This window comes from Bos indicus, chromosome 5 (assembly GCF_029378745.1).
Source record: "Bos indicus isolate NIAB-ARS_2022 breed Sahiwal x Tharparkar chromosome 5, NIAB-ARS_B.indTharparkar_mat_pri_1.0, whole genome shotgun sequence".
NCBI lineage: Eukaryota > Metazoa > Chordata > Mammalia > Artiodactyla > Bovidae > Bos > Bos indicus.
The window spans coordinates 111,421,686-111,445,670 of NC_091764.1; the positions used below are offsets into that span (position 1 = coordinate 111,421,686).

General features: G+C 55.1%; 1 protein-coding gene across 3 annotated transcripts in view; it reads left to right on the top strand.

Moving 5' to 3' along the window:
- Window positions 1-17,428, top strand: part of MGAT3 (beta-1,4-mannosyl-glycoprotein 4-beta-N-acetylglucosaminyltransferase) — a 39,255-nt gene extending 21,827 nt beyond the window's left edge. For all 3 annotated transcript variants that reach the window (XM_070790442.1, XM_070790439.1, XM_070790441.1), the window contains exon 2: window positions 12,718-17,428. In XM_070790442.1, coding sequence (XP_070646543.1) covers window positions 12,719-14,329 — 1,611 coding nt within the window. In that variant the 5' untranslated portion in view covers window position 12,718 and the 3' untranslated portion in view covers window positions 14,330-17,428. The remainder of the gene's footprint in view (window positions 1-12,717) is intronic.
- Window positions 17,429-23,985: the final 6,557 nt, after the last annotated feature.

Genomic DNA, 23,985 nt, shown 5'->3' on the forward strand with positions numbered 1-23,985 from the left:
CGCGTCCCGCTGGACACGCCCAGCAGCCTCTGGGAGTCAGGGCAGTATCAGTTCAGTCGCTTAGTCGTGTCCGACTCTCTGCGACCCCATAGACTGCAGCACGCCAGGCCTCCCTGTCCATCACCCACTCCTGGAGTTTACTCAGACTCATGTCCATTGAGTCAGTCCTGGGAATCAGGGTAGGATTCACAGTGACCTTCCACCCAGAGGGGGAACAGGGCGAGGCCCCAGAGGAGCTGGGCTTGCAGTTTCCTGAGTGCAGGGTACCAGCAGGCCCCTCACCTGCGAGATGGAAACCCCAGGTCCTCCACTTCCTCGGCTCCTGGCTCTGGGGAGCGGCTCCGCCAGGGTGGGGCTGCCTCACCCTGCCCTGCCACCTGGTTATCTGTTTGCACCTCAGTAGATGAGGAGACTGAGGCCTGGACAAGTGGGAGGAGGTGGAGCCAGGAAGCCAGGCCCTTTGAAGGGCAGAGCTGGCGCCAGGCCAGGCCAAGGCCGGCTCATCACGTAGCCACCTACCTGCTTGGCCTGGGGGGTGGGGAACCGTCCTCAGGGAGGAAGCAGCTGCCTTCCCGCCATGTGGGCTGGGCACTGGGTTGGGCAGCGCCTTGCAGCCGCTGGGATGGGACACTGCCTCACCTGTGGCTTGCCACCCTGGGGTCCGAGGCAGGTACCGGGTCAGGTGAGGGGAATGTGGGCCTGGGGGCTCCAGGGAGGGGCCAGGCAGAGAGCAAGGCAGGGGAGGTTGGTGGGGAGTGGGAAGCCCCAGGGTCCAGGTCAGACACACTGCCGCCACTTAGAGGGTGGGTCAGGCTGGGCACTCTGACCCTGAACCTCTTTCCTCACCTGTGATGGCTCTGGCAGCTAATGAAAGGATCAAATTGGAGCAAAAGTACTTAGTGTCCCTGCCAGAGGGTGGTTCTGGGATAGGCCTCAGGTGGGCCCGCTTCTTCCGCCCATATTGGCAACAGGCTGGTGGCGATGGCTGTGGGCACAGGAGTCCGGGGGTCCCCAGGCCATATGGTCAGGCCCAGCTGGCAAACAGCAAGCAAATGGAAACCCCCCAGTGGGGGTGCAATTGTGTGGTACCCTCACTGTCTGAGCTCTGGGCCAGTAGGACCAGGAAGAAGATGATGGGGAAGGTGGGGATAAAAACTGATGAGAGAGAGGGTGTGGGCAGGGGGCAGCAAGAGTCAGGTCCTCTGAGAGGTTTCAGGCCCCCAGAGCTCCTGAAGTCCAGGCCTGGCCTCAGAGGTTCCCCAACTTTTTGGAGCACCAGACCCCTTCAAGCTACTGGAGACCACAACATGGGACCCTGTTCAGGGTGATCTGTTCCCATTGGAGAAAGGGCCCTGGGGCTCCCTCAGCCTTTCTCAGGGAACCCAGAGTTTTGTGAAATGTGTGGGCTTTTTAAATTTTATTTTTATTTATTATTTGGCTGTGCTGGGTCTTAGTTGCGGCACGAGGGATCTTTAGTTGTGGCATGCAAACTCTTACTTGCGACATGTGGGATCTAGTTCCGTGACCAGGGCTCGAACCCGGGCTCCCTGCATTGGGAGTGCAGAGTCTTAGCCACTGGCCCACCAGGGAAGTCCCTGAAATGCAGTTTGAAGTCAATGCAGGCCAACCTTGCAGAGCATCTCAGGTTGGGGTGGGAGGACTCACATTGTTACAGGGGGAAGGGGAGGGAAGCTGCCAGCCAAGGGGGTTTGGGAGGGTGCAGCTGTCCTGGGCATGGGGCTCTGGTGGCTGGTCTGGGCACATGCCAGAGCCAGGGAGGACTGTGACCCACAGACTCAGGCCCACAGGCTCCTGCCAGAGGCCCGTCCCAGGGCCAGGCTCAATGCGGCAGCCTAGCTTTTGTCCTGGAAATCCTGAGTGAGGAGTCGCAGAGGTGGTGTATGGGGCTCTACTTCCTCCCAGCTGGGTGGTTTCTGGCAGAACTTTCCAAGGTTGATGGGAGGCTACCTCTGATAAACACTATCAGTTTTCTATAAATCCAGCATTTATAGGAAGTCAGGTCTCCTAGTCCTTAAGTTTAGTCTCCCTGAGGGTATATGTGTGAGAAACTCCACTTTGTATCTTCTCTGGTTCTATTTTATTTATTTAGTCTTGGCCACGTGGCATGCGGGATCTTAGTTCCCCGACTAGGGATCAAACCCATGACTCCTGCCTTGGGAGCACGGAGTCTTAACCACTTAAGCCCCTGAAGCCCTCCTCTGGTTCTATTTTAGGCTAAAAGTTTTGCACAGCTGCCTTGGGACTGCTGATCCAAGAGGGTGCTGACCAAGATGCGGTGCCCAGGCTTCTGCCCTAGCCACCCCCGAGTGTGGGGCGTGTCCGTGCCACCCCTCGAGGCCCCACACCCCTCCCCAGGCTCGGGGCCCCTGCTTTGCTGCCCCTGCGCTGGGGTTCCCGACACACTGGCTTCTGAGCCCTTGGCCCAGGGCCTGGGCCGCTGTCCCCACTCTGTGCAGTGGCTCCTTCTCAACCTTGGGTCTCCGCTGAAGGGTCCTCTCCTTGGGAGGCCCTCCCTGACACCTGGCACCCTCCGTTGGTCGGTTTTCTCATTTGTCCCCTGTCCCTCCACTGGACTGCGCTCTATGAGGACCTCCTCCCCGCACCTGGCTCCCTACTGTACCCCCAGCTCTATTGCCAGGAGCCAGACTGCTCTCTCCACCCACCTCAGGGCAGGCAGAAGCACCAGTGGCCTGATGGTGGTCCGTACATCTCCCAAGGCCCTCTCACAGCCCCCGGGTGCCTTCCCTCCACCCTGCCCCTGCGCCCCTGCTGAAGGGAACAGATGCAGCCAGATCCTTGAGCTTGAAATTCCACCCTAGTGCGCCTCCCTCTGTTGTTGTTGTTATTCAGTCGCTCAGTCTTGTCTGACTCTTCGTGACCCCACGGACTGCAGCGTGCCAGGCTTCCCTGTCCTTCACTGTCTCCCAGAACATGCTCAAACTCATGTCCCTGGAGTCAGTGATGCCATCAAACCATCTCATCCTCTGCCACCTCTCACCTCTGTGTTTCCCAGCATTGGGGTCTTTCCCAATGAGTCGGCTCTTTACATCAGGTGGCCAAAGTACTGGCCAAAGCTTTTCCCTCTGGCTTGCCCCAAACACTCACTGAATGTCTGTCTGTCTGGGCCCCGGGCTGGGTGTGGGGAATGCAGGCCCACCTGACTTAAGAGAACAGTGTGGGGACAGAGGTGGGCGAGGCAGGGGACAAGGCCTGTTGCCGCCAAGGGTTACAGACCCAAAGCAGGGGTTGGAGGAGACTGGACTGCCCTGGCTCAGTGGCCCCTGGTCACGTCCAGGGGCAGTTAGGGTCAGGGCTGGGGCACCTTGAGGGTGCCTTGCTCTGGAACACCTGTTCTCAGTGCCCACAGAGCCCTTTCTGTGGCATGTTTGTAGGTCTGTGCGTCCAGCCCCTCTCCTCATCCCCAGAGCCACCCCAGAGTCCCCACTGCCACCTCAGAGGCCTCAGTAGTCTCCCTCCTCCCGTGACAGACGTTCCCCACGTGCCCCTCACCAGCTGTTGTCTCACACATACCTCCTGGTCCAGGCACTTCAGACATGCAGACCCCTCACCACTGCCCCGTGACGGCCACATCATCACCCCATTTCACTGGTGAGGAAGCTGAGGCCCAGGGAAGTGGCGAAGCCCTGCCATCTGGCTGCAGGGTCTGGATGCTGTCTCAGGAGGCCTCTGTGCAGATCCAGGCCTGGCCCCCCCTCCCCCCCAGGCTCGGGTCAGTCTGTGTCCCCGCCTGGCACAGACCACGGGCACTGGCTGGTCCCTCACAGCTCTGCTCCCGCTCTTCCACCTTCCCAGACCTTCCCCAGGCCCTGCTTTCAGCCGCCTCTTGGTCCCGGCATGTCTGGGCTCCCCTCAGAGCAGCATGCCTCCTCCTCTCTCTCCCTCAGTCACCTAGTATTTAGCAGTTAGTGTTAGTCGCTCAGACTAACGTGTTTGACTCTTTGCAACCCCATGGAGTCCTCTGTCCATAGGATTCTCCAGGCAAGAATACTGGAGTCGGTAGCCATTCCCTTCTCCAGGGGATCTTCGGGACCCGGGGATGGAACCCAGGTCTCCCGCATTGCAGGCAGATTCTTCACCATCTGAACCACCAGTCATTCCATAGTTCTTAATCCAGGCCGGCCCCCTGGAGCCGAGCCAGCAGAGAAAGTGGAAGTACCCAGGGAAGTGCCCTCAGTGCCCCATCTGGCTGGTCCAAGAACTGGTTCCTGGTGTGGCTCTGCCTGGCCGCTCGAGTCCCTTATCTGTGGATGGGGAGAGTGGTAGCTGTGCCCCACCTCCACCCCCCAGTTAAACAGGTTTTACCAGGACATTCCGGTCACCTGGGCAGACGGAGTCCTTCCCTTGAGCCGATGCCAGGGGAGCAGAATTCCTGGGGACTGAGGGTCATGGTACACCAGACCCACCCTCAGCCATTCTTGTCCAGCCCGGGTCAGGACTCCCAGATCTGCAGCCCCACTCCAGGTCTACCTGTTGGCAGGTGCAGGATGCTCGGGGAGCCTCAGTTTTCCATCTCATCTTCATTCCCACAAGCCCTGGGTGGCGGAGTGAGTAGCTTAACCTCTTGAAGCCCCATATTTCCTCATTTGCGAAATGGAGACACACGTACCTTCCTTCAGGCTCTGCCCCAGGCATCTGCCCCTGATTTTTTCTCCAGCCCTTGCATGGGCAGCGCCTGGCTCATAGCAGGTTCTTGGTAAACGTCCACCAGCAGCCTGGGTCATGTGCTGGCTGTCGAGTGACCCCAGGTGTAGGCTTGTTTCTCGTGGAGCCGGCCTGATGGATATGAACCAAAGGAATGAATAAAACGAGAGATGACTCAGCATCAGCTGTTTCTCCCACCTTGCCAGAGCTATGGGATCCGTCATGTTCCGTAGCCACCTCCTCAGCCTGTCTCTTCCCCATGTGGGATTGGGGAACCTCACGTCGGAAAGACCCTTATTTAGTTCCAGACTCAGTGGGAGGTGGTTGCTGTCTTCTGGTCCCTGAGACACTGGTTTCCTCTGCTGAGCCGTAAGGAAGAACCCGGAAGTGGGGGCAGAAGCTCCAGGGAAGCTGATTGAGGCCAATAGAAGAATTTCTAGCAGCCCAAATGGCCCGGAATGGGCGGTACTCAGAATTGGACAAGCAGAGGCCAGATGGGCACTCGGGAGGGGCACTGGCCTGGGGCAAGAGGTTTGGTTCGGAAAGCCAGATAAGTCACTGAGAATGCATTGCAAGGTGATGGGTGCCAGTCAGTAAGGAGCCCCCCCCTCCCAAATCAGCCCAGTCATTTAACAAAGCTGGCCAGGAGCAAAGCCTGGCACACGGAGCTAGGCAGAGCCCTCGGGTACTGTAGAGCGGAACTGGGATGGGGTGCAAGGCAGACTTCGGCTCAGTCAAGATGCCCGCTGAAGCTCATGGGAGCTGGTGAGAGTTCATCTGAAGGTACTCTTGGGTTGGGGGCTGTAGATTCCTCTAGGAGTGGAGACAGAGGGTGGCTCTGCAACCTCTGAGATTTCCCCCATGAATATTCCAAGAGTGCCCTGAGCACCTCCTAGGTGTCAGACCTGTTCACTGGTGGCCCCTTCTGTCAGCCGGAGGAGTTGGGTGCCCTGTGGCTGCTCCCAAGCTGAGGACACCAGGGATCACAGCTGTCAGCAAGGTGTTGCGAGGCAGACGGAGAAGGGGGCCAGAGGGTGGTGGTGAACAGAGGACACGGCTGTTAGGAGAGAAGCTGCAAGACCTCAGCAGAGGCTGGCAGGGGCCAGGGTGAGGCCGGCTAAGGGCCGAGCTAGGACCCTGGTCAGCGCATGTGAGCTCAGGACCATGGAGAGCGCCACAGGAGCCTGGTCACCAGGTGACAGCTGTCAGGGTGCATCCACACCCGGGAGGCTGCTGCCCGCCTGACTGGCACACAAGTCACAGCCCGTGGCCTCCAGGGAGCACCTGTCTTTTCTCTGGTCGGCAGCCCCCACTGGACGCAGCCCGAGCCCAGACCCCAAGGCCGTGACTGGGTGGTGGGCTTTGGGCTCATCTTCCTTCTCTCACCTCATGAGCTTATCAAGCAGAGGCCGGGGGAAGAGATCACAAGAAGGAGGGAGGAGCAGGAAGAGACAGGGTGCAAAGACAGTCTGCCCAGCTGGAACCTTCCGAGCATGGCCATGGCTGTGAGTCAGTACAGAAAGAGGAGGCCCAGGGTGGGCTGGTCCTGCCAGCATCCTGGGTCTGGGTCCACTTCCTGCAGCCATGATTATCTGACTGTCAGGAAGCACCTGATCTATTCCTATCACATTCCTGCAGGAGACCCAGGGCTCTGAGGCTGGTGCCACCTACAGAGTGAGTGAGTGAGTATGTGTGTTTGTGTGTGTGTGTGTGGCAGGGGGTCTTTTAAGGAGGCTTCCAGAGTCTCATAGTTCTTCCCTCCTTTCTGTGGAGCCCAGGGAAGCAGGGCACTGTTTCCCAGCCCATCTCCCATCAGACTCAGGTTCTGACCAGGGTCCAGTTGAGCCCCCTACTCGACTCCTTACTGCTGTTAAATAAGAAAGCACCCACCAGGCCCCAGGCCCTGCCAGGGGCTCAGCTCTGGTTGAGCCTGTGCACGTGCTGCCCCCTCCCCCCAGCTGAAGGCTCTCCCTACTCTGCTTCCAGGTAGGGGAATAACAGTAGTGGTAAGAAAAGCTAATGCTTATTGGGTTCTTACTCTGTGTTAGGAGCTTCACATGGGTTATTATTGAACCCTCATTTTCTAGATGAGCCAAAGGAGGGAAGTTACTTTGACCTGCCAAGGCCATGCAGATAGGAGATGGCAGAGCCAGAGGTTTGAGCTGGGCTGTCTGGCTCTAGGCTCTGTGTGCACACAGTTGGCGGCTCTGGTTGAAGCTCGCTCCCTGACAGCTCCCTGCTCCCAGGGGCTCGTGCCCAGAGATGAGGAGACAGACAGATGGGGAGATGGGCTCAGCACTGGGAAGAAGGGATGGGGTGGGGCTGTGGATTGGTCTCTCTGATTCGGTGACTGAAGTGGGCAAGGCACTTAGAGAGGACCCTGCAGAGACAAGAGCTGCCTCCAGCCCAGCTCTGCCATTTTCCGTCTCCATGGAGGCGGTTGAGGGATGACTTCCACCCCAGTCAAAGGCTGGTCCATTCTGCAGGTCCCGGAGCCACTGAGTGTGACTCGCCACTCACACTTCACGCCAGGTCTGACCGCTGCCTGCACCCCGCCCCTTGCCCAGACAGTGCCGCGGCCTCCTTGCCACTCTCCCTGCTCTGTTCTTCAGGGGACCGTCTGTTCTCAGCAGAGCAGCCCAGCTGAGCCTGGACGCTTAGCATCCTCCCATGAAAGCCGCACTCCAGCACTTCCGTTCCGCCGCCCCTCCTCCCTTGTCTTCTGGACTCACTTTTAAGGCCCACCTTGGCCACCTGATTACCTGCGAACCTGCTCACTCCTAGTCTTCACCATTTTATTTTTCTCCAGAGCACATCTTTCTAACATACCGTATTATTTGGCTCATTTTAGTTGCCACAGCCCTGTGCCCCACTCACCCTGCACCAGCTCCATGAGTTGGGGGCTCTTGTGGTCCTCATCTGCTATGCTCCCAGGGCCAGTGCAGTGCCTGGCACTCAGTGGGCTCTTAATAAGTAGTTACTGAGTAAATGGAGGAGACGGGTTGGGTGACACCCTGCAGGGGCTCACATGGGTCAAATGCAGTGGTGGCTGTTCCATCCGTGGACTGTCTTCACTGGTCACTGGTGGACTCTCCATGGGACCCTTATCACCCAACTTGGGTTTCACCCCACTTGGGCTGAACTTGGAAGGTGGAAGGGACCCAGGACAGCTTTACCACGGATGAAATCCCACTACTGACCCCACAGGGTTGAGTCTGACCCTTACTAATTGTGTGTCACTAAGTTATACCATCTCTCTGGCCTCGGTCTCCTGATCTGTAAAATGGGAAAGACAGTGGTACCTGCTGCATGGTGGGGGGATCTGGTGAGGACGTGCATGTCATGTGCTCGGGACAGTAGCTGGCCTGTAAGTGTCAGTGACCATCAGCTTTATCGGTACACCTGGTGGTTCTAGATGAAGCTTTATAATGGAGGCAGAGATGCTGAAGCAGGGGTCTAGTTTGGTTCCACGGCTTTAGCCCGCAGCCAGGCCAGCAGCACCAAGGAGGGCTATGGTCTCAGATGTAAGGAGGCAGAGGCTGGTTTGGAAACCAAACTTACCTTGAGGTCCTGATTTGATCGCCTTCCTAATATCCTTTGGGGAAAGTCTTGCCATCTTTCTGACTCTCAGTTTCCCCATCTGTGAAAACGGTGATCACAATCCTCAGTCGCCCTGGGTGGGCAAGACTTACATGAGACCCCAGGGCCCACGCTTGTTTATTCGGTTTCTTGTTTATAGGCCACTCAGTCTATAAAATGTATTTGAAAATACTTGAAGATAAGATAAAAAAAGATCAGGCCAAGAACAAGTTCAAGGAAAAAAAAAAAACAAAAAAAAACCAACCCAGACAGCTGTGTGTAACAGTGTCCCAGAAAACTTGGCCTGTGAGGCACTGCCTTGCTCCGGGCCAGCCTCTGTGTCTGTCAGCCTCCCAGCAGCCCAAGCCACGAGGGAGACACACTCCATTCCGTGATTCTTGGCGGCAAGCCGGGCTGGGGCCTTATCACATGGCCTCACCCTGAAGGCCCCTGCAATTCAGATGGGGGACCCCAGGCCTTGGCGAGTCTGTTTTCCAAAGGGTGCAGCTGGCCAGGGGTAACTAGATCCTAAAAGCTTGTCTGACCAGGGAGCTGAGGGGCAGCTGGGTCAGTGTGACCTCAGCAGGGCTGTGGGGGCGCCTTACCTGAGTTGATCTTACCTTCCTGGGGCCTGTGTTCACGGCTGCCAGGAGATTTCTTCTGAGTGGCGGCCCCAACCTTGCCCTTCACCACTCATGGCCAGTTCAGTTCAGGGAGGGCTGGGATTGGGGTGTCTCATAGAGACAGGCTCCAAGTGGGGAGAAATGATCCGCCAGAAGGATCGGGACTGCCTTGCCAGGTCCTAAAAGCCCTCGGGAGGGTCACTCTGGAGACCTCTGCCATGCGGACCTCTTGTCTGCAGAGTCGCCTTGTACCTGGCTCTGCCCCACAAGAGCTCCCATCCTCCTGCCTCTACTGGGCCTCTGCCCTGGGCCACTCCATTCACCCTGCTGGCCTGTCTGCCTTTGCCAGAGCAGGGCTAGAATCTGTGGTGGGGACGAGAGCTCCCTTCTGCCTCCCCCAGAGCCAGTGGAGACCAGTCCCTCCCGCCTCTGTCCCAGGGCAGCTGACATTTACCAGAGGTCAGGCCCCTACCCCTGATTGTCCTGCCTCCTGCAGTCAGCTGTCCAATCCCCGCCTGAGGCCAGGCTCCAGGGTGTCTGCATTTAAACCGGAGGAGGGGGGACATCTGAGGGCACAAGTACCGCCCTGGTCAGCAGGATCTGCAAACTCAGCTGCTCCAAGGTGAGGCCCTCCTCCCCGACATGAAAGGGTGGGAGGACATGGTCCTTAAAGCTTGTTCTAGATCAAACATTTCATGATTGTGCGCCTTATGATCATGTAGTTTAGAGAACATTTATGTTTGAGTCTTTCAGCCTTGAGCTTTGAAAGAAGTAGAAATCTGTTGAATACCTGCTGTACACCAGGAACTCTGTACCCATTTCACAGATGTAGAAACCAAGGTTCAGAATGGTGAGGAGCCTGGCTTAAGTTAGGAAAGGAAGGGGAAAGTATAGCAAGGGAAGTGAAGTCGCTCAGTCGGGTCCGACTCTTTGCGACCACGTGGACTGTAGCCCACCAGGCTCCTCTGTCCATGGGATTCTCCAGGCAAGAATACTGGAGTGGGTTGCCATTTCCTTTTGCCAGGGGGTCTTCCCAACCCAGTGATCGAACCCAGGTCTCCCACATTGTAGGCAGACACTTTAATCTCTGAGCCACCAGGGACGCTCAAATGACCCAGAGGTCATTTGAGCCAGAAACATAGGGAGAGGCCACAGAAAGGAACATTTTAAGGGAAAGGACGGTGCGCCCCCGCCCTGCCACACACACACAGGGAGATCTGTGGAAGGGAAATGAAAACACCAGTTTCTGTCCCGGCCCCTCCTCTGACTCCGCAGGTCACTCCAGCCAAGGCACTGGTCATGAACTCAGTCATGCCTGACTCTTTGCAGCCCCATAGACTGTAGCCCTCCAGGCTCCTCTGCCCATGGGATTTTCCAGGCAAGAATACTGGTGTGGCGTGCCATTCTCTTCTCCAGGTGATCTTCCCAACCCAGGGATCGAACCTGAGTCTCTTATGTCTGCTGGCTGGCAAGCAGATTCTTTCGCACTCAGTGCTACCCGGAAAGGCACTGGTCTGACTTGGCCAGATGGGCGTAACCTCCTGGCCGGTGTGCCCTCTGTCCTGGGCTGTGCGGCGAGAGTCAGAGGTGTCGCACAGGCTCCTCATGAGATGAAGAGCGTGGCTGAGTGAAGTGTGGAGTCCAGTGTAATGTGAGCCTTTCCGTTTCTTAGTCGTGACCACACACTGCAGCAATGTCAGTGTCCACACTTGGGGAGACGGGGTGACGGGTGTGACGGAACCCTCTGAACTATCTTTGCAACTTTTCTGGTAAGCTACAAATACTCTAAAACAGAACTTTTTTTTAATTATGAAAATATATCTGGCTCTCCATTGCACAACCATAAACTAATTGATAAACTGCAAACAAGTAGAGAATGGTCATAATCATGACCCCTCATAGAGAACGATTCATTCCAGATGAGTATGGAATATGTGAGATTTAAAAGGAAATGGGTACATTTATTTCTACTGATGTGAAATCTCTTTAACCTGTCGTTGACTGAGGAAAACTACTTGATTGGATGAGTGTTCAATAGAATAATAATCATAAAAAATATTAAGCTGAGAACAGAAAAAATGCATATAAAACCAATGATGCACCTCAAGTAGATAATATTTATGGCTGGTTATCAGTCCAGTGCCTTGCATGGAGCAATGAAGGAGTTGTTATTCAGTCACTCAGTCGTGTCTGACTCTTTGCAACCTCATGGACTATGGCACCCCAGGCTTCCCTTGTCCTTCTCTATTTCCTGGAGTTTGCTCAAACCCATGTCCATTAAGTTGGTGATGCCATTCAACCATCTTATCCTCTGTCATCCCCTTCTCCTCCTGCCTGCAATCTTTCCCAGCATCAGGTTCTTTTCCAATGAGTCGACTCTTCGCATCAGGTGGCCAAAGGATTGGAGCTTCAGCTTCAGCATCTGTTCTTCCATTGAATATTCAGGGTTGATTTCCTTTAGGATTGACTAGTTTCACCTCCTTGCTGTCCATGGGACTCGCAAGAGTCTTCTCCAGCACCATGATTCAAAAGCATAAATTGTATGCTTAGCCTGCTTTATGGCCCAACTCTCACATCTGTACAAGACTTTTGGCAAAACCATAGCTTTGACTATATGGACCTTTGTCAGCAAAGTGATGTCTCTGCTTTTTAAATACATTGTCTAGGTGTGTCATAGCTTTGCTTCCAAGGTGTAAGCATCTTTTAATTTCAGGGCTGCAGTTGCCATCCTCTGCAGAACTTCTTCTTTGTTTATTAAATATGTTAGAATTAGAAGTGTTCCCTTGAGACCTGGGAATTTTTTTCAGTGAAAAGTTTTGTTAATATAGCCACACACACACACACACACACACACAAAGATAAAGAGACAGACAGACGGACAGATAGTAGGAGAAAGCATCCTGGACAGTGCAGGGAAGGGACCCCATGTCTGCAGCCTACAGCCCACTCTCCCCCTCCCTCAGGGCTGGTGAGCCCCCTGGGGCAGGTTCTGCATTGCAGGGTTGAGCTCCCAGGATGCATTCTGTTCCTGGAGTAAAGCACAGCGATGCAGCTGGTACAGTCATGGTGGGGTGGGCCAGGTGCTGGAGCTGGCTGCTGTTCTGCCAAAAGTGTTACTTTCCTTTTAGTAAAACTTTTCAAAGGATTCATTTGAAACCACTCTTGCACACAAGTAAACAATTCCAATTTTTTATAGAAGATAATTTCAACATACAGTCACTAAAAGAAGAAAAATAGAAAGAATAGACAGATATAAAAACATATATAGCACCACATTGGGCCAACAACCTACATCCAGACTTGACCATCACTGGGAGGTCCCTGCAATCTGGAGTCCCACATGGGAAGGGTTTTGGGTGGTGCGTACACCCCAGGGGTGATCATCCAAATTGCAGCTTTGAGGGCTCCTGCTTATAATCCCAGGCCACAACCTGATACTATAAGCAGTTTGTGTTCAAAAATGTGGCTCTGGGTTGTCTTTTTTTGTTTTTGTTTTTAACTTTTACAATGCTGTTTGTTTCACCTTGTGAGTCACAGGATTTCATTAGACCCCAGGGGGTTGGCCAGACCTCCAGGGGCTCAAGAATCCCAAGACCCCACTCCCTTTCTTATTTAAAGTGCTGCCTGGCTTGCTGTGCTTTCAGGCAGGCATGGAATCCAGGCAGTGTGCAAGCAGGTCAGAGGCCGGCTCTCCTGCTTCTGAAGCCTGAACACGACTTTTTCTATTTTAGTTTCCCTAAAAGTTGCATTCCCTCCCTCAGGAGAAGAGCCTTAGGCTCCCCTCGCCAGGTCTGCAGATCCTGACCGCTGGGCTTTCTCCCGTTTCCTGCAGGATGAAGATGAAACGCTACAAGCTGTTTCTCATGTTCTGTATGGCCGGCCTGTGTCTCATCTCCTTCCTGCACTTCTTTAAGACCCTGTCCTATGTCACCTTCCCCCGCGAACTAGCCTCTCTCAGCCCTAACCTGGTGTCCAGCTTCTTCTGGAACAATGCCCCGGTCACGCCCCAGGCCAGCCCGGAGCCGGGTAGCCCCGACCTGCTGCGGACCCCACTCTATTCCCACTCACCCCTGCTCCAGCCGCTGTCGCCGAGCAAGGCCACGGAGGAGCTCCACCGGATGGACTTCGTGCTGCCTGAGGACACCACCGAGTACTTCGTCCGCACCAAAGCCGGGGGCGTCTGCTTCAAGCCAGGTACCAAGATGCTGGAGAAGCCCCCATCGGGGCGGCCAGAGGAGAAGGTGGAGGCGGGCGACGGCGCATCGTCGTCGGCGCGGGGCCCGGGCCGGCAGCTACTGAGCACCCGGGAGCGAGCGGGGAGCCGCGGCGGCGCGCGGCGCAAGTGGGTGGAGTGCGTGTGCCTCCCGGGCTGGCACGGGCCGAGCTGCGGCGTGCCCACCGTGGTGCAGTACTCCAACCTGCCCACCAAGGAGCGCCTGGTGCCCCGGGAGGTGCCACGGCGGGTCATCAACGCCATCAACATCAACCATGAGTTCGACCTGCTGGACGTGCGCTTCCACGAGCTGGGCGACGTGGTGGACGCCTTCGTGGTGTGCGAGTCCAACTTCACAGCATACGGGGAGCCGCGGCCGCTCAAGTTCCGCGAGATGCTGACCAACGGCACCTTCGAGTACATCCGGCACAAGGTGCTGTACGTCTTCCTGGACCACTTCCCGCTGGGCGGGCGGCAGGACGGCTGGATCGCAGACGACTACCTGCGCACCTTCCTGACGCAGGACGGCGTGTCGCGGCTCCGCAACCTACGGCCGGACGATGTCTTCATCATCGACGACGCCGACGAGATCCCCGCGCGCGACGGCGTGCTCTTCCTCAAGCTCTACGACGGCTGGACGGAGCCCTTCGCCTTCCACATGCGCAAGTCGCTGTACGGCTTCTTCTGGAAGCAGCCGGGCACCCTGGAGGTGGTGTCGGGCTGCACGGTGGACATGCTGCAGACGGTGTACGGGCTGGACGGCATCCGCCTGCGCCGCCGCCAGTACTACACCATGCCTAACTTCCGTCAGTATGAGAACCGCACGGGCCACATCCTGGTGCAGTGGTCGCTGGGGAGCCCCCTGCACTTTGCCGGCTGGCACTGCTCCTGGTGCTTCACGCCCGAGGGCATCTACTTCAAGCTCGTGTCGGCCCAGAACGGCGACTTCCCCCGCTGGGGCGACTACGAAGACAAGCGGGACCTCAACTACATCCGGAGCCTGATCCGCACGGGGGGCTGGTTCGACGGCACGCAGCAGGAGTACCCGCCGGCCGACCCCAGCGAGCACATGTACGCCCCAAAGTACCTGCTGAAGAACTACGACCAGTTCCGCTACCTGCTGGACAACCCCTACCGGGAGCCCAAGAGCACAGCGGCCGGTGGGTGGCGGAACAAGGGTTCGGAGGGAAGGCCACCCGCCAGGGGCAAATTGGATGTGGTTGAAGGCTAGGGCTGCATGATTTTACAGGGCCAGTGGCAGGGTGGGGGTGGGGTGGGGTGTTGGCACTGCCCCTCCTGTCGTTACCTTTCTGCCTCCTTCCACCCTCTGGGTGGTTCGTCAGAGGACCAGGAGTGGAAGATGGGAGAGTCTTTCCTACTCAAGCCCCTGTGAATCCAGGGTCAGGCCTGTGAGCTCAGAAAACACCCTTCCTCACCAGGGGAGGAGAGCAGGTATTACGCCCCTAGGGGTGCTGCCCCTGGGAAGTGCCCGCAGAGAGCGCAGGAGGGTTACTGGGGAGCAGGGGTGGGTGGGGGACGGAGCCTGCAGGAACGCCGTAGGGCAGCCGAGAGGGGTGCCGCGGTCCCCTCCAGGGAGAAGCAGCCCACCATTTGGCCTCCTGGGGCTTTGGACGCACTGTAGGAAGGGAGAGATGCCAGGAGTTCCCAGGGCTCTGTAAATAGTCACATTCGGGCCCTGGACGAAGCAGGGACACCAAGGTGGGAGGGAATGAAAAACGGCAGCTGGGAAGAAGCTCCAAAGGATGCTTTGTAGTGGCCTCAGGAGTGCTGGGCCAGAGGGAGTGGGGACCTCCACCCTCGTCCCACAGGACATACAGCACAGATGGCCCTGTGCCCCTCAGCCCCTCTGGAGATGACGCAGGTGTGGGGAGGCCCGGGAAGTCTTCTTTTAGGTTCCCAAGCTGGCGTTGACATTTCTTCTTACTTTTTATATCACTGTCTTGTGGGCTGCCCACCCAGTCCTTGCAAGTTCCAAGAGTCCAGTTCTCAGGCTGGGATGGGACCATGAGCTAGCCTAGGTGAGATGTGGGGGTGGGGGGTGGGGAGCCTCCTCCCCCATCACCCCTTCCCACTGGAACCCACAGCCTCAGCTCGCCACTGTCTCAGGTGGAGGCACTCTTGTGCCCCTTTGGGGGCTGGCTTGGGGCCAGGAAGGGGCCACGAGGCTGCTCTGGGCCCACAGGGGACATTGAGGCCAGTTGTTTGTCTTCTCATTCCTTAGTTGCCTCGGGGGAGGGGGGTGTATATGTTAGAGTAGATTCTAAGCTGCTGTAATTAAGAGACCCCAAAATACAGTGGTTTCAGCAGACAGAAGCTTGTTTCTAACTTACTCTCTGGAGGGTGGTGGTCTGGAGGGCAGCTCTGCTTCCCTGCCTCATGCCTCCAACTCTGGATAGAGTGGTTGCTCCAGCTCCCACCATCATGTTTGCATCCATGTCCGAGGGAAACAGAGAACGTGCACACCCTTTCTGTTAAGAGCGTGAGCCAGAGATGGTACGGTCACTTCTGATGGCATCTTGCAGGACTCAGTCACCTGGCCACCAGGGAAAGTAGTTTCCAGCTGGGCTGCCTCTTTCACCCATTAAAGGAAGGAGGGAAGAAAATGAAGGTGGAGAGGATACTTACGGGGACAAGGGGCATCTCTGACCCCGAGGGAGGAGGGGAGAGGGCAGAAGTGACTGTCGCACTGGTGGGGTCCTGCTGGCATGCCCACAGCTCCTGGGTCAGCCCGTCCCTGCCCGCCTCACTGGCGACCCAGGGCTGGATCACTGAGAGCATGCAGGGGGCAGGGAGAGGCGCCCCCTCCCAACGGCCCCCTCGGGTGTTTACCCAGTGATGCTGGACGCAGAGCCTGCCTGTGGAACGGTCCGTGTCTTTGCGTGCGTGTGTATTTATGGCATGGGTGCATGCTTGGTGTGGATTGTCCGTGTCCGTGTCGATGTGTCCCTGTACATATATGCCAGTGTGTGGGACGTGGGAGCCGGGCCCAGGCCTCCCCTTGCTGGGACCTGGAGCCTGTGGCCACACTTCCTGCAACTCCCCAAAATGACTGAGGCAGAAGGGCAACCTGGGGAGCCAGAAAGCCAGGCTAAAAGGGATATGGGGGTCCGTCTGTCTGTCTGTCTTTCAGTCCAAGGAATGAGAATGCTCTCAACCTGAGGGCTGTACCGCTGCGAGCCCACGACCTCCCGGCCTCTTCCCTTCAAGCCGCCAGCCAAGACTTTCTCGGCGTGTCTTACTGGGGGGTTTCCTGGGGAGCTGGTGTGGTGTGGGGAGCTGGCCGCGGAACAGCCTCAGGCAGGCAGGCATGAAGCAGGCTGGGGAGCCCCCACTGTCCCTCCGGTTGAGGGGGTGTCCCAAGGGAACCAACCCCTCCCTCGGAGTTAGAGCAGCACCTCCCAACCCCCCGGCCCCTTTTGGGGCTGAGAAGTGGCTCAAGAGGTCAGGGTGTCCCTGTGGCTCCAGGTCACCCCAGGCCAGGGCCTGCCCGCCAGCCACCTCTGCCCACCTCCTGGGCAGGCATCTCTGGGGACACATGCCTGAGCCCCAGCCCAGGGCCTCCCACCTTGACAGCCTCCTCACCCCACACCCCCACACTTGTGGGGAGGTCCCCCTCCAGGCTGGCAGAGGTCGCTCGCTTCCAGTTCGCCAGCTCAGGGGCAAAGGTAGAAAGAGGGAAGGAGCTCAGATGTGCCAGACCCCACCTTCCCTCTCGGACAAGGAGGTCCAGGCGTGTTCGTGGTCACCCCCCAGTGGAGGCCTGGCCATGGAGAGCAAGCACAACCGTCTGCGGGGTCAGGGGACCAAGGCGTGGGGTTGCAGAGTTTCACTCAGAGTCACATCATACACTGGGAACTTCGGGGACAGGGGAGCCCTGGGCCACTCCCCTCTATGAAGGCAAACCAAGCTGTGAAAGGGGACGCCAGCAGCTGCTGGCCCTGTCGTCATAGCCACCTTCCTTCCTTCCTTGGGAAGCCCTGGCCCGGGGGTTTCCAGACTCATGGAGGCTCAGCCCACCCTTCGGGGGTTCCCTAGGGTGTGGTGGTTCCCACAGGCAGGCGTGGGAGAGCTTTGGGGACAGGTGACAGGGTGGGGAGCTAGGACTTGCCCCAGCAGCAGGCAGCGCCCTGGGAAATGTGTAATTTAAGGACACCGATAATAATAATAGTATTATTTTTTTTGTAAGGGAAAATCAATATGTACATTCTGAAATCATTTTCTCTGTAAATGGTTGGATTTCATTTCACCCTTAAAGGGATGCTTAAAGGAGAAAATAATATTAATAATAAAAACAGCTACAAAGTCTGAAGGTTGTACTTGAGTGGCTACTTTGGGGGTGCGCTGGCACAAGAAGGGGTGCAAGTGGGTGACTGGTCTTGCTGGGTCAGTGGGGGTTGGTGAGCCTTCCTGAGGACTGGACAGGCAGTGGGGGGGCATTCCAAGCATCTTCATTTAGGGATGCAGTTACCCCACTCCTGACCCTGACCAAGGGAGCCTCTGACCTCCCACCAGTGGAGACGGGCCTGGAAAGGGGGTGATGACAGGTGGTCCTTCACAGAAGGAGGAAGAAGGTCCGGGCCTGGCCACACCTTCCTGAGGTGGGCAGGGGACCTCTTTGGGGATCTAGATGAAGACCCTGGTGCCTCTAGGGAGAGGGGAGTGATTCTTCCACTATTGTGCACCTGTCAGGGGTCCTAAGGCCACACACATAGTGGGTGTGGGGTCAGACGTGAATTAGGGGTACCAACCCTCCAGGGCAGGTGGGGATGGCAGCCTCCAGGGTTGGTCGTCTCCCCTGTGGAGCTAAGCTGGACTTGTGCTGTGATGGCGCCCAGGCGGTGGAACATGGGGACTTCCTGGAGGCTTATTCCAGGTCTTTTGGATCCTGGCTTTGTCCTGGGGAGGGGAGCCTCTGGATATTTTCTAAGGAGAGTCTCAAAGATGAACTCTGCCTCGGTCCCTCATGGGGTGGCTGTGCAGCCTCTTAGATGGAGAAACTGAGGCTGGGGACAGGGAAGAGGAGTGACCACAGTGTTGCTGACCAGAGCAGGGGCTCATGTCTCCTGAGCACCTGGAAGTGCTGAGCCCTTTATGCCCATAACTAATGCCTGGACTCCTAGCCACACCCCCAAAGCACAGGAAGGTGCTCGCAATTGCAGACTTGAGCAGGAGTGGGAGAGATGTAGCCTGAGCACCCAGGAAGTGCTGAGCCCTTTATGCCCATAACTGATGCCTGCACTCCTAGGTGGACTCCAAAGCCCAGGAAGGCGCCCGCAGGTACAGAATTGAGGAGTGGGAGAGATGGAGATGCTGCATCTATCTGAAAGACGGCAACAGTGACCCACCTGCCACTTAAGGTCAAGTTGACAGCCTTTCAATCATGTCTGATAATGAACCGTCACCACTGTTCCTTCACAAACATTGTTAATGAAATGCCTACTTTGTGCCAAACTCTGGGATAAGCGAGTTCCCTCCCTTATCATTCCCATGTTACAGATGTGGAAAGTGAGGCTTGGATACATTCAGTAAGGCAAGGAAGGGCAGTTTGCCTAACTCCAGAGACTGAGATCTTAACTGCCAAACTTAACTCCATCTCTGAGTCCATTCGGGGAGGAAGAGGAGGGTAGGGGGAGAGGTGGAAAGGCTGGGGGTGATGCCAGTGCCATCATTCAGACATCATCCAGGCTTCTGACAGCCAGGCACAGTGCTGGGTCGTGGGTCACCGAGAGAGAGGACAGTCCCTGTTCTCAGAGGGTGTTCCCTCCACAGTCAGTGGAGAACACAGGGAAGCATGACCTCAGGACAGTGAGGCAAGGCTGGCACAGAGTCCCCAGAACCCAGAGGTTGGCATCATGCAGGAACCAGTGTTGCTGTCTGTCTGTGAGCATCAAGTAAAACACATCCCCTCCGCTGGCCATCCAGATAGGTGTGGCGGCATCGATGGGCTCCATGACCTTGGAGGGGGGAACATATATTTTCTTCCAGACTCATTCTCCTCTCTACCAAAATAGCCTATAGAAAGCTTTACTGCATGCAGAGGATAAAATGAAATAAAGAGAAAAGCTTGGCAACCTGGTAAGCTCCATTAGGTTGGAAGAGACAAGAGCAAACGTGATGACTGCAGTCAAGACCTATCGTTAAAATCCTCCCAGTATGCTTTGCAAGTGGGGGCTTTGGCTGTGTGTAGATAAAACCCCCAAATCCCAAAGGCCCATCATCCTGGAGCCCATTGGAAATCTCCACCCACGTGCCCCAAATCATGAAACACCCATAGATGTTTGGGGTTAAAACAGATCTCTGGTTAAAGCTCAAAGGAGTGAGAGGCCTTGCCCAGGGCCAGCATCCTTGACTCTTCACCTGCTGTTCCGGTGAATTCCCAGTGACTCAGTTGTAATAGGAAACTAACTCTTTCAAATTAATACAGTTTAAAAAAAATTGTTTATTTATTTGGTTTTGCTGGGTCTCCGTTGCTGCACAGGCTTTTCTCTGGTTGTGGCAAGTGGGGGCTACCCTCGTTGCAGTGCAAGGGCCTCTTGTTGCAGTGGCTTCTCTTGCTGCAGAGCACAGACTCTAGGGTGCTCAGGCTTCAGTGGTTGCGGCAGGCGGGCTCTGTAGTTGCAGCTCCCGGCCTCTGCAGCACAGGCTCAGTAGTTGAGGTCCGCAGGCTTAGTTGTCCCATGGCATGTGGGATCTTCCGGGACCAGGGATTGGACCTGTGTCTCCTGCATTGGCAGGGAGATTCTTTACCACTGAGTCACCAGGGAAGCCCCCCAAATTAATATAGTCTTTTAATAGTCTTTTTGTTTGTTTGTTTTTAAACGCTGTTGCTATTTATTGATGCAACACAAATCACCCTGAAATATAGTAGATAAAACAACAATCTATTTGCTCCCAATTCTACAATTCAGGCTGGGCTCAGCTGAACAGTTTTTCTGATCTGCAGTGGGTGGACAGCTGCTATAGAGACATGTCCACCTGCTCAGACCTGACCTGCATTGTTTTGACGAAGGAAGGGATAACACACAAAGAATGAGCCTGCCAGCCCGTCAACAGTCACATAGACAGGTCTCCCTCACCCTCACAGACCCACTGAGAAGAGGCTCTGAGAAGGACCCATTTTACCCATGAGGTCTGCTGCTGAAAAAAACCACTGCCTGACCATGATCCCAAGGAAGCATCACACAAACCCAAATTAAGAGAAAAAACCAATCTGGCCTCTCATCTACCCTTCCACAGCCTGCAGTATTTGTAAGAAAAGCTCGACCCTCCATCAGTAGCACAGACCATCTTTGAAGCACCTATCCTAGACTCCTGAAAGCTTCCAGAGACAAAACATCAACAGTGACATAATTGTTATCACTGGGGCCTCTACATGTGGCCTGGCTGTCTCCATCATCCCACTGGTCAAGGCCAGAGGACTTCCAAGTCAAGTCCAACCCATCAGTCCAGTCTCATGAGCTGAATTGCTTTAGCCACTAAACTGTGGGGGTGATTTGTTACTCAGCCTAATTGTGGCCCTACATAACTGATACAGTTTGCTTTCAATGAAGGATAGAAAATCCAGCCCAAACTAGAAAAGCAGAGGAAGAGCTTATTGGTTGCTGGCAATAAATGTCAGTAATGGTAAAGCCTTCAGCTGCAGCTTGAGGCAGAGCTCAATGTCACATGGTCATCCAGCTCTCTCTGTGGCTCAGCCCAGCTCCACATCCCAACAGGTGTTGCCCTCATTCCCAGACGGTTTTATCCCTCATGCCTGTAAGATGGCTGTAGCAGCTCCAGGGCTCACACCATCCCATCTTGTGTACTCAGCACAGAAGAAATAGAGCTCCTAAAAGCCCTGGGTCTGGATCGCAGATCTCACTGACTTGGATGAGGTCATGTGATCATGCTTTGACCACTGAGAGTGGAGAGGGGTTGGCATATACTGATTGGCTTAGATCAACCAGAGCCCATTCTACATTGACTGAAAAGGAAGGGAGATGCTCCCCCAAACTCGGGGCAAAGATGTCACCATTGGTACAATCTCAGCTGCCTTCAGCAAGCCTTTCACCAGCCCTTGGTCAACCTCCTCTCCTGGATCATCTGTGAGCTGAGGGTCTTCATATAACAGGCTTCTGGAGTGGGTGTGAGGATGCCCAGAGCTTGGGACAGAGCCTGGAGCACTGTGAGGACTTTGTAGATGTGAGTCATTATTATGACCGACACCTCCCTGCATTTCCTCACGTGGTGTGCTTGACACATGCACCATGCATCCCTTTTCAACACTCCTTCCCTTAGCCTCTGTGCATTTCTCTTCCTCCTCCTTGTCATTCCTTCCTGGTTGCCTTTCTGGGCCCCTTTTACCCCATAGGGCTTTCCTGGTGGCTCAGATGGTAAAGAATCTGCCTGCAATGCAGGAGACCAAGGGTCAATCCCTGGGTCAGGAAGATCCCCTGGAGAAGGGAATGGCAATCCACTCCAGTATTCTTGCCTGGAAAACTCCATGGACCTCTGGTGGGCTACAATCCATGGGGTCGCAAGGAGTCGGACATGACTGAGTGACTAACAATTTACCCCATACAGGCCTTCAATAAGGGGTCTCTCTGGGGCTTGGTCCTGGGCCCACAACTCTGCTTACAGTTCATGATTCTTATCAAGGTGGGATCGAGGGATTTTCCTGGTGGATACAGTGGATAAGAATCCACCTGCCAATGCGGGGGATATGGGTTTGATCCCTGGTCTGAGAAGATTTCACTTGCAGCAGGGCAACTAAGCCCGTGTGCCACAACTACTGAGCCCAGTGCTGCAGGTACTGAAGCCCGTGCACCTAGAGCCCATGCCCCGCGTCAGGAGAAGCCACCATGGTGAGGAGCCTGGGCACTGCAACGAAGAGCAGCCCCTACTCAGCAGCTAAAGAGGGCCCGTGCACAAGACCCAGCGCAGCCAAAAGTAATTAATTAATCTAAAAATAAAGGTGGGATCAGATAAATCTCTCCAGGGAGTCCTCTCTCCTGAGCACCTTATTCATGGATCCCACTGGGGTTGAGTGTCACGGTCACTTCAAACACCGAAGAGCCAAATGGAACTCAGCTTCCCCAAAGGCTCTTTTCCCCGTACGTTCCATCCTGTTGATGATGCGTCATCTTCCCTGTCACAACAGCTGGAAATCTGAGAGTCATATCTGAGAGTCATCCTTGAAAATTCCCTAATAGTAGCTACCATTACTGATCACCTACTGTATACCAGGGTTATGATCCAACGACTCAGGGTCCAAAATCCAGATTCCAAGTTGCTAATCACATGACCCTAGATGTGTTCAGCTCAGCATTTGTAAAGTGGGGATGACAACTCCAACCTCAAAGCATTGGCTGGGTGTGGGTATTAAATGAGGCCTGTGAAGCAGTGGGCACAGAGCTGGGCATCCAGTAAGTACTCAGTCAGTGCTACCTGCTGTGGACATCTGCACCTGTTCTTCTCAGTATCTCCTACTGGGTACACCCAGCTTCCAAGGTGGCCCTGCATGGCTAAGCCAATGAGTACATCCATGGCCTGGTCAGGGCGATAGCTTCAGGGATGGACAAGTGGCCCAATTCGGACTTCAGTTCAGTTCAGTCGCTCAGTCGTGTCCAACTCCTTGTGACCCCATGAATCACAGCACGCCAGCCCTTCCTGTCCATCACCAACTCCCAGAGTTCACTCAAACTCACATCCATGGAGTCGGTGATGCCATCCAGCCATCTCATTTTCTGTTGTCCCCTTCTCCTCCTGCCCCCAATCCCTCCCAGCATCAGAGCCTTTTCCAATGAGTCAACTCTTCGCACGAGGTGGCCAAAATACTGGAGTTTCAGCTTTAGCATCATTACTTCCAAAGAACACCCAGGACTGATCTCCTTTAGGATGGACTGGTTGGATCTCCTTGTAGTCCAAGGGACTCTCAAGACTCTTCTCCAACACCACAGTTCAAAAGCATCAATTCTTGGGTGCTCAGCTTTCTTCACAGTCCAACTCTCACATCCATACATGACCACTGGAAAAACCATAGCCTTGACTAGACGGACCTTTCTTGGCAAAGTAACATCTCTGCTTTTGAATATGCTATCTAGATTGGTCATGATACAGAATAAACTGCTGGAAGCTCCTAGAAAAGAAGTTCTTGGGGATACTTCCCTAATGGTCCAGTGGCTAGGACTCCACACTCTCAATGCAGGAGGTCCGGGTTCGATCCCTCGTCAAAGAACCACATGCCACAACTAGATTCCATATGCCCCAACTGAGAGTCCACACACCACAACTAAAGATCACACACGCCGAAATGAAGCTCGAAGATTCTGCATGCCACCACTAAGACCTGGTGCGGTCAAATAAACAAATAGTAACCAAAAAAGTTCTTGGGAATTCCCTGGCAGTCCAGTGGTTAGGACTCTGTGCTTTCACTGCCAAGGGACTGGGTTCAATTCCTAGTCAGAGAACTAAGATCGTGCAAACTTTACGGTGTAGCCAGAAAAAAAAGTTCTTTCTTTAATAAAAAAGAACTTCTCCATCCACTACCAAAAAAAATACAGGGGTGTGTGTGGAGCATATAGCTTATAGCACTGGCTGCTATATGGAACCTCTGCTAAAATACAACCAGGGACTTCCCTAATGGTCCATCGGCTGAGGCTCTGCACACCCAATCTAAGCGTCCGGGGTTCAATCCCTGGTCGGGGAACTATATCCCACATGCTGCAACTAAGACCTGGTACAGACAAATTAAAAAGGAAAAAACAAAAAAAACAAAAAACCAAAAACCCCACACCCAGGATTTCTCAACTATGTGTGCCCTTTTGTCAAAGGCACGCTGGGGCTTCCCTGGTGGTCCTGTGGTTAAGAATCTGCCTTGCAATGCAA